The sequence below is a fragment of the Hirundo rustica genome, chromosome 9, assembly GCF_015227805.2.
Source record: "Hirundo rustica isolate bHirRus1 chromosome 9, bHirRus1.pri.v3, whole genome shotgun sequence".
NCBI lineage: Eukaryota > Metazoa > Chordata > Aves > Passeriformes > Hirundinidae > Hirundo > Hirundo rustica.
In genome coordinates this window covers 29,836,024-29,848,222 of record NC_053458.1, presented here as the reverse complement: position 1 = coordinate 29,848,222, position 12,199 = coordinate 29,836,024, and the positions used below count along the sequence as shown (strand labels likewise).

Here is a 12,199-nt window from a genome sequence, read left to right as displayed (position 1 = left end):
TTTTTGTCTGCCAGCCAAAGGAGCAGAGGAGAACTCCCCTAAAAATAGCTGCAAGGTCTGTCTATATAACAAATCTATTGTTTCACCCTTAGTAAGCATTTTCTCGGGAATAACACTGATGTTTCCCGTTCAGAGAGCAGCTGTGCCTGCTGGCTCTCTGTGGTTTTACTTCCTTCTCCTAGGGCTGGAGATTCCTAGGGAGTCTTTCTCCTAGGGTTGCAGTGTAGTGTGTGATTTTTGGTTTGTTGCCGAATTCTGGACATGAGAAGGCACCACAAGGCCGATGAGCAGCATATGATCCTAAACAAGAAATGAGAGAGGGATAGATCCGTAGCAGGAAAAGATGAGTTGGTAATGAATATGGAAGAAAAAAATGGTAAAACCAAATGTTTCTGTCATTAGATCAGTCTGCAGATTGAATGAGGTAGGACATGGATTTATGTGAAATACACCCATTTCAGATTACCCGGCAAGCCCAGCTGTTCATTAGTGGTTTAGGTTTGCTCTGATGCTTTGTGCAGGCGACCGAACTGTATAGAAAACTGGTCTTTGTGGCTGGTGGATTTGCTGTGGTGTGACAGCAGACTGCTTGTCCTGTGAGTGTCTCAGTTCTACCCCCTGGCAGATCAGTTCCCCACAGTGCATGATGGCTTTGGTTTCACCCACTGAGGTGGACTTTTGCTGCAGTCCTTCTGGTTGCCTCGCCCAGGAGATCAGGTTGAGCTTCTGATTTAATTCCTTATGTGGAAGGATGTTTGAGACTGGGACAATGAGCTGCATTGTCTAGATGGCTGGCCTGGCATTAGTCTGCTTTCATGAAAAAGCAGGTCACATTCAGATGACAAGGAAAGGGATTGAAATTTATAGCTTCGGACAATTTGTTCCCCTTGGTTCTGAACTCAGTCCCAGGGCAGTGTGATGTTCATGACTCCAGGGTACAGCCAGTGCTGCAGCTCTCATGCTGCTTCTCTTTTTCTTGCTGCTGATGTAATGTTAAGTAATTAGCATATTCATTTGTGTTTAGAAATATCCATGCTCAGGACTCCCTAGGTGGCTGGAGTTTAGGTCTAGATACTACAAGAGAAAGTCAGAGACCAGCTGACTTTGCCTGGGTTGTTTGGATGGACAAATGGAGCACATCACTAACCTGATCCTGATGGTGCCTTACAGGAATTGCAACTAAAGCTGAAGTTTAGGGACTTTAAGGACTATAATTTCTTCAACGTGAGAAGAGTTCGAAGGTGAAGATGCCAACACAATAGGAAATCTGTATCAGAGAAAGAAAGATTAGAAGTAAAAGAGGAAGCTGCTATTATGCAGATGACTGTAGTTGCAATGTGCTACTTTTTCAGCAGGACATTTTTATTATTACTCACAGTGTGATGAGACCTGGCCCTACAACTGCCCTGAACGCCATAAGCCAGTGGTAACTCCTATTTATTTTCTTTTTCCTTTTCTCCTATTTCCTTTTCTCTCTCAGCAGCAGCCAGGTGCTGGTACGAATTATCTGACTGAGGGCAGCAGTTCTGCAAGCCAGTGGAAGATGCAGGAACATTTCTTTATGAACTTTAATTTGTTTTACAGAAATAAATCCCTGGAAATCACAATTACCTTCCAAGGCTTAGAGCAGGAGCATCTCAATAGATATTTTTACCAAAAAATCATGGTTGAAAGCTGATTTATGCCTGTTAGACCTTCTAAGGAGCTGCTTCTTTCTGTTCTCCAAATATTTTGGTGTGTGTCTTGGGGTTTCTTGTGCTCCTGGTGGAGCTACACAGCCATCTCCAACCTCTGTAACACAGTGATTGCACCAACAATCCAAGACTATGAGCCAGTGAGTGTTTCATATCTGCATCAGAAAAGGATGTTAGTCTGTTTTTAACGCCAAGATGTGTTCAGTGCCTGAACTGGCCTCTGGTTTTACATGTTTTGCTGACACAGAGCTCTTGCCTGGGTCGGGACTGTGACCTGAGACACCAGCATCAAACCAGGCACACAGTGCTGATGAAATGTGACATTGTTGGTTTCACGTTCAGTTAAAAAAAGGTTTTTCCCTTTCTAGCCGGGGGAGGTGACTGCTGACAGGTCCTCCCCTCCCTTTTCTCAGGAAGACTGAAGTCCTGGCAGCACTGGAATGTCTGCAGATGCAGCTGCTCTGAGTACTGGTCCTGTGCTGGAGGCTTGAGCAGGGCAGGATTTCATTTCAGGCAGGTGTCTGAGAGCTTGCATTAACCAGGGAAACCCATCTCATTCCTCCTGCTCATAGAGCTGACTCTGCTCTGTTTTTATCCTCTCACAGTGAAGATCAGCACCTCACTCTCTGCTAGCAAACACTGAATTTTATAATTAATTAAATTTGTAAGGTTTACATAGGTGTGCCATAAAATCCTTTGCAGACCTTTTAACAATGCCCTTCTCTGAAACCATAAGTATATTTTATAGAGTCAGCCAATCCCACTGGACTCTTCAGCTCTCAAAATCTTTTCCTAGGATCTCCTGCCAGCAGCTCCTTATATTTCAGGTTTTTGCATTGACTTTGCTTCTGTGTTTCAAAGAAACAGAGATCCTGCTCAGAATGCAGAGGAAAGATTTGAAGGTCTATGAAGAGAAGCAGGAAGAAGCTCTGCAGGGATCAAGAGCTAGAGTGTGAACTGGGGAAAGACGAGGAAGGCATCCAAGAAACAACAAACAAGGAAAGGCAAAGTCAGGATAATCACTATTCTGAACCTTTTTCCAGATTTGGAAACTGAAGCAATCTTTGAGGACACCTCACTCATCTGCCTAATGCAGAACCCTCCCCTACTGGACACATCCTGGGGTTTTGTCTCGACTCTGTGGTCAAGCAAAGAGGCTTTTAATGTGATTCTAGATCAGGGCAAAAAAACCTGCTGAACGTGGTCTGGTTTTGAGAGAAACTAATTTTGATTTTGACATGTAACATGGGGTCTAATATCTAGAGATCACTGTGATTGGCATCATGTTCCTTGTGAGCAAGTACTCCTCATGACAGCCAAGAAAATCTCTTTAGGATCACTGATTTTGGATTAGAAAGAAATAATGTTCCAGAGGCTGCTGATCTTCTGTGTTTATAGCATGGGACACTTGCTTTCTCTAGGAGGTATTTGAACACTGCTTACCTACTGCTCTTGCCCACTTGGTGTGGCAGCTGAATTCCTTGGGTCACAAGCTTATTTGGCATGAAAGCATTTCCTTGTGTCCTTTCTCAACTAGATCCACGAGATTTAAATGTGGAGAAGGAGAAAGAATCAGAATTAAAATTTCTTCCCTTAGTCCTCCAGTGTATCTTGTTTCTTTGACTTCAAAATGGGAGGAGGGGCTAACTCGTTTGTTAAGGATGTGATACCTTGGGCACGTTTTAACTCCGTGGTATTTTTAATGGCTTTGGCTTGCTGTTCTTTCTTTCTGAAAAATTTCCAAGAAAATGTCTCAGAAGCTGTGGCCTGCTCAAGTCCCAAAGCTTCTACCTCTAGCAAGCCCAAGGGATCCAGAAAAAGCAAACACTGAAGAAAAGCAGTGGCTGAGTAGTGCCTCAGTGCCCATTCCCAGTAGGATTTCACCCTGACCTGCTGCTGTTACTCCTTGCCTACTACCCTGACATCTCTGCCGTTTCAGCATTTATGCTGTTCTTGCCTCTGCCACTTCCACGTGTGTCTTGCTTGTCCTCTACCTCATCCCATAGTTCTAACATCTTTACAGTTTGTCATCCTTGTAAAACTATCGCTATTCCAACTTTCAGAGTAAATTCCCTTGGAAACTTCTTCTATCACTAATCCTTAAGTACATTTTCAAACTGTTTTCCTTCAGCAAGGTTTTTGAGCATAGGATCTGCTGATGGTAAAAGTTTCTGCTGGCTCTGTATACATAAAAGAGAGAAGATCCTGCTGGAACAAGGCATGGTTTTTGGAACTGAGGATGCCCTTAGCTGTAATTTGCCTTTCTGTAAGGATGCTACATGTTTGAAAAACCCATGCCTGACCTCTGCAGATACAAGTGCAAACAGGATAATGGGTGTGTCCTGACGTAGTGCTGCGTGTCTCCTGACAGTCAGCTCGTGGGCTAAGCGCTGTTCCTTTGAGAATTTATCTGTAAAGCTGTTGGTCCTTCGTGTGCCAAGAATCTTAGCAGGGATGAATCTTACACAGAGTTAGAAATGCAGCCAAAAGTGTTCAGAGAAAGGATCAGCTGCAGCTCTCTCTGTAGTATTTGTGTCCTTTTGTCCTTATGCCCGTGACGTTGGGAAAGAAGGGCCTATTCCAACAGCATAAGAAATAACCAGAACCAGCTTTAGAGGAGTAACTGCACAGCTCATGTTCCCCAGTGGAAGATGACAGAGCTGTTCAACTTCCCAGAGCTAATTTTCCATGAGCAGGTCACTCCTGAGATCTAACACAGCCTCAGTGATCTTGCTGCCCCCTCCCCGGGAGGGTTACAGTGGCAAATGATGTGAGTGGGAGGTCACACCTGGAGGTCAGGTGCTTGTGTGGTCACTGACAAGTTCAGAGGTGGCTTTTTCCCACTTCGCAGCCACTCGTAAGGGGGCTGGTTGGCCAGGTGTCCTTGCTGTAAAAATGCTGGCAGGTGCTTGTAGACTGAGTATCATGGGAGCAGTTAAGAGTTACCAGCAGGCAAAGAGCTGTGAGTAAATGAAAATTCAAGAGTGACTGACTGGCTGGGTATCCCCTGCTAGGCACGGGCATCATGACCAATGATGTGGGGGCAATTGAGAGAAGGCCAACAAAGTGCCCTCTATCTTGACCTGTACAGGACACCAACAGCAGAACAATGGTGCTGGGAATGGCTGTGCAGGGAGATCTGCTTTGAAGCAAGGGGAGGTGCTGTAGGTCAAGTAAAAGGGCAGGAGAAGAGCTGATGTCCACACAAAGGGCACCAGGATCAGAAAATCTGAGTGTGGAGGTATTTCCTTTGACAGTGCTCCAGATTTTTGCCAAGGGAAAGGACTGCAATACCTGTTGGTTCCTGGCCTGTTCCCGAGGCCCGCAGCCAGGGGTGCCAGGCTCCCCGTGTCAGCCCAGTGGGCCCTGGTTAAACGGGTCACCTTCACGTTTTTCAAGTGCCCACGAGCTCAGGCGTTGTCCTGCCCCACCACCGTGTGGAAGCGAGCAGCAGCACAGCCTTTCCCCTGCACAGCAGATGTGCCCGGCAGGGACACACCACGCTTTAAAGGCTGCCCTGTCCTCCTCTTCCTTTTCCTCCTCCTTCAGAACTAGGGCTAAACGCCGTGGTTGTGGAGATGTTTGTGGGTGGTTACTGAAATCCCATATCCAGGACACCACAAGGACCCAGCTCTTTCCCTCCCTGCAGGACCACCAGGATGGCAGCACCCACCATCCTGCCTGCGTGCTGTTCCCCCACGGATTGTTGTGCTCCCACTCCCACCTGCCCGGCTGTTTGGTTTGCAGAAGGGACAGACAAGGACATAGGGGAGGGTCTGTCCTTCCTTCCAAGGTGATGGGGCAAGATGGATCAGACCCTGGGAGCCAGGCTGTAATGTGTCAAGGTGCATCTGGCTCTGTGGAGGGGAAGGGATGACACCCCATTTCCCTCAACCCCCTGCTCACACGCTCGCCAGGCCTGTTCCTTGCACTCCACATTTTTTCCTTTCCAAAACAAGTAGAGGCTTTTTCTGTGTACAATCCACTTTATGTTGCAGGCCTGGGCTGCTTTCCCTCCTGTCTCCAGGTCAGAACCTGATGGTGGCCCAGCCCTCTTGCTCCTTTCTAAGCAGGAGCAAGGTGGGAACCATTTCTCTCAGAGCATGGGTGAGTCCTTCTTGTCTTTTGGGTTTTCTGGGAGCTTTGTGGTGCCTGTGAGGAGGCTGCTCACAGCTGGAGGGCTGTGGGTAGCTGGAGAGAGCGGGGTCATGGCATCCAGGGGCAAGGGCAAGATGAAAGCAGCAGGTTTCTCTGTGGTAAGGGAGTGCAGGGCATGGAGATAACGGAGCTGAGCAGCAGCTGGAGCACTGGACAGGATCTCAGCTGCCATCCGCAGGGACTCAGAAGCAGCCTTTTCCCCCTCTGCAGCGATCACCTGCCAAGCAGGGGAAGAAGGAAAGTTCTGTGAGGCTGGGAATGAGGGGGCACGGACTGTTTGTTACAGAGGGAGGTTGCCATGGTGAAAATTTCAGGGTCAGTGTGATTATAACATTCCTGCTCCTTGCAGATCACGGCATGTACTAACCTCTTGGCATTGCCAGAAGTCTGGAAGCTCATGTCTGGCATGTTTTTACCAGGCCCATCAGAGCTCACAACAGAGCTCCCCTTGTTAGACTCAGCTTTTGTTCAGGAATTAAAGGGAACATACAAACCCAGAGCTGTGTGCCTGCGTGGCATGTCCCAGGGACCTCAAACCAGAAGTGGGAAAGGGAGGAGGAATGCTTTGGAAGGATTTGAGAAGCATTCAGATGTTGGCATACCCGCACTTTGGCCTGTCTCTGGGCCTCCGCTTCCACAGCCAGGGACTGCCGGAGCTCAGCAGGCAGCTGCACGTTGTTGCTGTGGTAGTAAAGACAGCCGTTAGTTGGGCTCTTGGCTCTCCTGGTGGCACTGGATGGCCAGTCTGAGGGTTGGGATGGGCTCAGTTGGTCTCTGCAGAGCAGCTCATTCATATTCTTTGCCCCCTGGGTGTCCCCCTTTCGGTGTCTCACTTTAGCCTTCTACCTCCATTCCCAACCTTCTCTATCAGCCTGGTTTTCTAGTGACCAGGCTTGCATGATCCCCAGGCAGCAGGGAGACCTCTTTGTGTCTCTGAGGCTTAGAGATTAAGCTCGCTCTTTGTGAGGCAGCAGAGACTCCACTAGGAGACAAGTCTCAAGACAGGCACGTGTTCTGTTATTTATTCATTTGCTGCTTGGCTCTCTCTTCCATGTCCCTCTGTGTGATCAGTGAGTCCCTTTCTGCACAGACTTGAGTGATGAGCCCATCCCTATCAGTGCTGAGACCCCAGGGCCTTTGATCTAGTGTGACATAGAGAGTTCAGTGCCTTCTTGTGCCTTTTGGGCTACCAGAATTGGGTGCAAACTCTGCCTGCATCAACGGCGAATTGGTGACGCGATCCCAGCTAAGGATCCTGCCCTGGCTGTCAGGGCAGAGAAAGAACAGTCTTACATGTGGAAATTTTACATGAGGCAGAGGCTGAAAAGGGCAGGGAAAATAGGAAAGTGAGAGGTGAGGCTCTGCCATGTGCAGAACACCTGCAGGAAGAGAGCCAGAGGCAAAGCAGGAAGCGGAACAGGTAACAGCAAGCAGCACAGGACTTGCAAAGGGAGAGAGAATTCCCTTCTACTGGCATTTCCTACCTACATTTCTATTCTCTCCACTTTGATTCCCCAGCAGCCAGTGACCGCATCCAAAGCCACCTATGAAGACAAATATTTTCAGAGCATGGGGAGAACAGCAGCCCTGGCTGAGGCCCCTTACAGGGAGCAAGATAGGACAGAGAGTTTAATTGCAGGGCTGTAAGGCAGATTTATCAGGTTCAATGGACAAGGCCCCTCAGAAATAAAATTACTGTCCTCACTTCCCATTTGTGTTTATCCCAGGGGTTTAGGATGATTTAACTAGAGTCCACACTGATTCCAGGTGTGGAAGCCTTCAAACCAGTGTCTGACTCTGAGGGATTGGCCACCTGAGCTTCTTTGTGGAGCCTCAATCCACCCCTTGCTTTGCTGTCTCCCTCCCTACCTTTATCTCCTGGCTGATGTTCTTCCTCTCCAGCAGAAGCTCAGAGAAGGCTTGGTGTGCCAGGAGGCGCTTCGTGGTGGTCTGCACCAGCAGCTGGATGGCACTGGAGATGCTGGTCAGGGTGGTGAGGAGAAGAGAGGCGTTTTCCAACCGGTAGTAGCAGACAGCATCTATCTCCAGAGTCACCATGTCTTTGGTCACCACCTAGGTAGAAGACATTAGAGGAGGTGGAGCTGGTTCTGGTAACTTTAAGGTAGCACAGAAAAGCACACAACAGAGAGAATTATGAAGACTGGTTGAATGGTTAAGTCTTTGTAGCTTCTACCTCTGCTATTGACTGATCTTGGGCAAACTAGAGGTTACTTTGAGAGGTTTTTTTCAAACTTTTCTTTGCAAGGATGAAGGTTGGAAGCATAAGATATAACATCAAAAAGATCACAAAATTAATATAGAGAGGGGGTGTCAGCCATACCTGATGGAAGGGGATCTCTAGGGTTTTGAGGCGGAGGTCTATCTTGTGATAGGTGTCCAAACAGGGAAGGAAAAAGAAAAGGCCTGCGGGAGAAAGAGAAAGACAGCAGGTAACCATCAGAACTACAGAAATTACCTCTTCTGTTTTGGAGAACAGGGGAGGGTTTAGCATGCAGAACTACGAAAAGAACAGCGATACATAGGCTCAGACTCTCAGGCTGCTTCTGTGATGGAAATGCCATCAGAAGCTACTGGCCCTTAAAAGGAAGGGAACAAAAATCATCCCATCTCTGGACTGGCCATGTCTGCTTGAAGGGCACCAGCATGTGAGCTTTGGTAAGGCATGCAGAAGAGGAGCAGTGTGGCTGGGGGGAGCTCAGTAAACACCTTACCAGGTCCTTTGGCTCTGCCAGGAAGGAGATGCCCAAGTCGGAAGACAATGGCTCTCTCATACTCCCGCACTACCTGCAGAGGGAAACAAAAGCTAAGCTGGAGAGGAAGAAGTAGGACTGGAAAAAGCAGCCTCACCGGCACAGAAGGAAATTTATTCTGGGAAAGCCTTGCAAAGGGAGGATTTCAGCAGGTCACTGAGTCACTTTACCCTTTGCCCAGAACTGCTGGCCAGCCTTGGTAGATGAGGAGCTCTGTGACAGAGATTTGGTTAGAGCAGCTTCCCAAGATCACCCAGAATTTTGCTTCCTTACAGCCTGACCAAACTTAAATAATCTGAGTTAAAATGTTCCATGTTGCTTCTTTCCCTCCAAGGCAAACGTGCTCATCCTAAGAGCTGAGCTGTAATTCTGACATTCTTGTTGATAACGAGATGAATGTGAAATTTCCTGAGAAGTGAGAATCAAAATGTCTACAAGTATGGCTTGTAGCCATATTATAAATCTGAATAAAAATGAGAGGAAGAGGGAAAATCTATTAACTATTGAGAGATCAATTGCTCTTAAAATTTTGAATTTAAAGCCTATTCACCCTGCTGCTGTAATGCAGCCGTGTCTGGGCTAGGTAGGCTGAGGGACCTGTCTGAAAGTGAACAGACTTGCAATTTGTTTCAAAAAAAGAGAAACCTTCGTTCCTTCCTGCTGGTACTTCAGCAGAAGTATTTGGTAGGCACTGGTTGGCCCCCTGTGCTGTAGCAACATGCGATAAAAGACAAACCAAAATTAATGGTGAGCTGAAGAGGTATAAATACGAAAAAAACCCTTTATGCTCATATCCAACACATGTTGAATCAGTGTGCGACATCCAGATCAGACACCAAATGCTGAGAGGCCCCATGGCTATTCTCACCTTCATGCAGAACCAGACAGAAATGGGGAAGGTCATTATGATGAACAGGAAAGACAAGATGGTCAAAAGCCACTCACAGACACCCAGACCAGGAGACTTTACACCTAGGGAGAAACCCAAGAGGTCAGTGTTAGAAGAGGACTGCTCCCAAAATACTGATAGCCTGACAAGTGCCTGCACATATCAGTTTCACTTTTGTCCTTTGCCTGGACTCATTGTAAATGAACCACTTGGCTCTCTCTGGAGGTGAGTTAAGGAACACTCCCTGCTCCAGATTGCCAGGAGCTGCAAGGATGGATGGATAGATTTTGTCTCTGCTTTGCTGATAAAAATTGAGCCATGCTTCTCCATGCTTGCTTGACTACAGAGCAGACTTCATCTAGAAGAGTTGCAGCTACCAAGCAGGGTTGAAAGGCTTGGAATGGGCAGCTTTGCTGAGCTGGTCCCTGAAGTTTATCTGGAAAGATGAGCTAAAGACGCAGATTGAAAATAAGAGAGAGCTTTAAACCTGCACAGCCTGAAGTGGCCTTCTCTATCAAAGTATTTCAGGTTGTTTTGGAATAGGATTTTGGTTGCATCCCAGCTCCCTAATGCAGTGGGATGAAGCCTCTGGTGCCAGTAAAATCTTCCTCTGTTCTGAGAAGTCACCCCAGGGTGCTGGAGGCTGACTGGGGGGTGAGCCCAGATTATTACTACTTTCTACATCTCCCCAAAGTGAGTGCAGGTCATCTTGCTCTGGCTGTCCTTTGTTGCGCTCCTGTCTGAGGGGAAAATCGGCAGGTATGGCATGAAAACAGATGGAGTCAGAGAGTGGATGAGGATTTCCAACTGTGCAGTTAGCATCCCTCCCATTTTAAATCCCTTCCAACCCTTCCATCCCTGCCCCTCTGTGTTTGAAATACTTTGCAGAACCACCAAATCCTGAGGGAGCTTCAGATCCCAAGAACCTGTGCAGTCACTAGAGCTCCTAAGCACGGCCCAATAGCTGCAGTTCCTATAATGGAGGCAGGAAGATGAAGCTGTGAAAATCTAGTTCCCAGGGAGTCAGGAGCAAGTCTGAACACTTGTGTCACTCTGGGGCAGCATGGAAGGGCACAAGTGGTGCTGGCTCTTGTAATACACATCTGCCATGCCTGTGGTGATGCTGAATCCCAACAGGGATAATACAGCTTGCCAGAAGGACCACGATGCTCCCTTCTATTGTAGCAGGCTGGGAATGTGCCTAACAAACACGTGGGAAGGAGCTGTTTGTAAAGGTTGTCCAGCAGGTGAGCAAGTGTGTACCTCAAGGGCAGCGAGGTCCTTTGGGCTATAAACTGGCAGTAAGGCCAATGCCATCCATAAAGGAGGCCAAGCAAGAAAAGGAAGAGACCAGAGCATGAACAGAACTGGGGAGTAGCCAGCTGAAGCATGAAGGATGCTGGGAATGTAACTGCTTGCATCCAGGTTCACTGCTTTCCTGGATGGTGCTAATAAGCCTGCAGAAGCTGGCTGGGAGGCTGGCTGGAGTCTCCCATATCCTATCCTGAGGATAACCACGCTGGTGCAAGGTGGGTGTGATGGCACCATGCAGAGAGCAGAGTCACACTGTGACCCACTCAGCATCAAAGAGCACACAGTTTTCCAACCCCTTCCCTTCTTTAAGCCATACCTTCCTCTTGCTGCTCACTATCCAGCAATGCCATTGCCTCCATTTCTTCATCAGACACCACATCATCCACGTCCACCACCGTGGAGGTGTGCACCCTGCCATCACTCCCCACGGTGCTCTTGGTCTCCTTGGCTTTTTCCTGCTTTACATCTCCCTTTCCTTTGCCAGCTTCTCTGCTGCTCTCTCTCTTCTCTCGTTTGCTCTGCGCAGCCGGGGACTCTCTGCGTCTTCTATGAGACTCCCTGGAAGAGCTCCGAGACCTCTTCTCCATCCTCATCTGTGCCGAGGAGCACACAGCTGCCTGGGGAGCAGAATGAGTATGTGCTCAAATCTATCGCTGCAGGCAGGAAAAGCAGGCAGGGGAGGAGAGAAGGGGCGGTGTCACTGCTCAAATTTATCGCTGCAGGCAGGGGAGGAGAGAAGGGGAGGTGTCGCATCAAGGAGGCTTGTTTCAAGTTCATCACAGGCTTGTCAGGCATAATGGACAGTGAAGTGAACAAGCTGTTTCCAGCTGCTCTGCTTGCATCATGCACTGCTGTGGAAATGGGAAGGGAATTTAGACACCTGGATAGAGTGGACCCCAGGAGGACATTCTATTTGCATCTTCCTGTTTTTGGAAATAAAATACAATCAGAAGCATTCCGGCGATTTTTGGTAGTTACTGTCTGCAAAGCTGTTGAAAAGCAACCTAAAAGTAACTGTCAGGTATGTGGCCCCAAAGATATCGAAAGGTGAGTGGCCCAGAAGAGACACCAGGGTGAAAACATTTGCTGGTGAGACCAGTGGCTTACTCGGGAGTGGTTGAAGGGGTGTTGTGGTGAATGTCTGGGTGAGTACCATCTCACATTGCTCTGCTCAGCCAATGCCCCTTTGGCTGGCACTGTGAAGGGACATTGGCAGCAACCCCCCTCTCTCTAGGGTCACATTTTAGCAAGGAGGGAAAGAAACTGGTCCCAGATTTCCTGAATGGGTGTTAATATGAGAGCCATCATAGAGTTAGAGCTGTTGAATCCAAACTGCCAAAAGAGCTTGTGCCTAAATGCCTCCCTAGTTTTCC

General features: G+C 48.1%; 1 protein-coding gene across 1 annotated transcript; it reads right to left on the bottom strand.

Moving 5' to 3' along the window:
• Window positions 1–5,682: 5,682 nt before the first annotated feature.
• NPHS2 (NPHS2 stomatin family member, podocin) lies at window positions 5,683–11,477 on the bottom strand. The gene is made up of 8 exons (XM_040073062.1): window positions 11,143–11,477; window positions 9,492–9,595; window positions 8,585–8,657; window positions 8,194–8,276; window positions 7,722–7,925; window positions 7,341–7,396; window positions 6,455–6,533; window positions 5,683–6,069 (listed from the first exon to the last, which is right to left on the bottom strand). Exons 1-8 carry the CDS (start codon window positions 11,417–11,419, stop codon window positions 5,791–5,793), a joined length of 1,155 nt encoding a protein of 384 aa, XP_039928996.1. The 5' UTR covers window positions 11,420–11,477; the 3' UTR covers window positions 5,683–5,790.
• Between the last annotated feature and the right edge of the window lie 722 nt (window positions 11,478–12,199).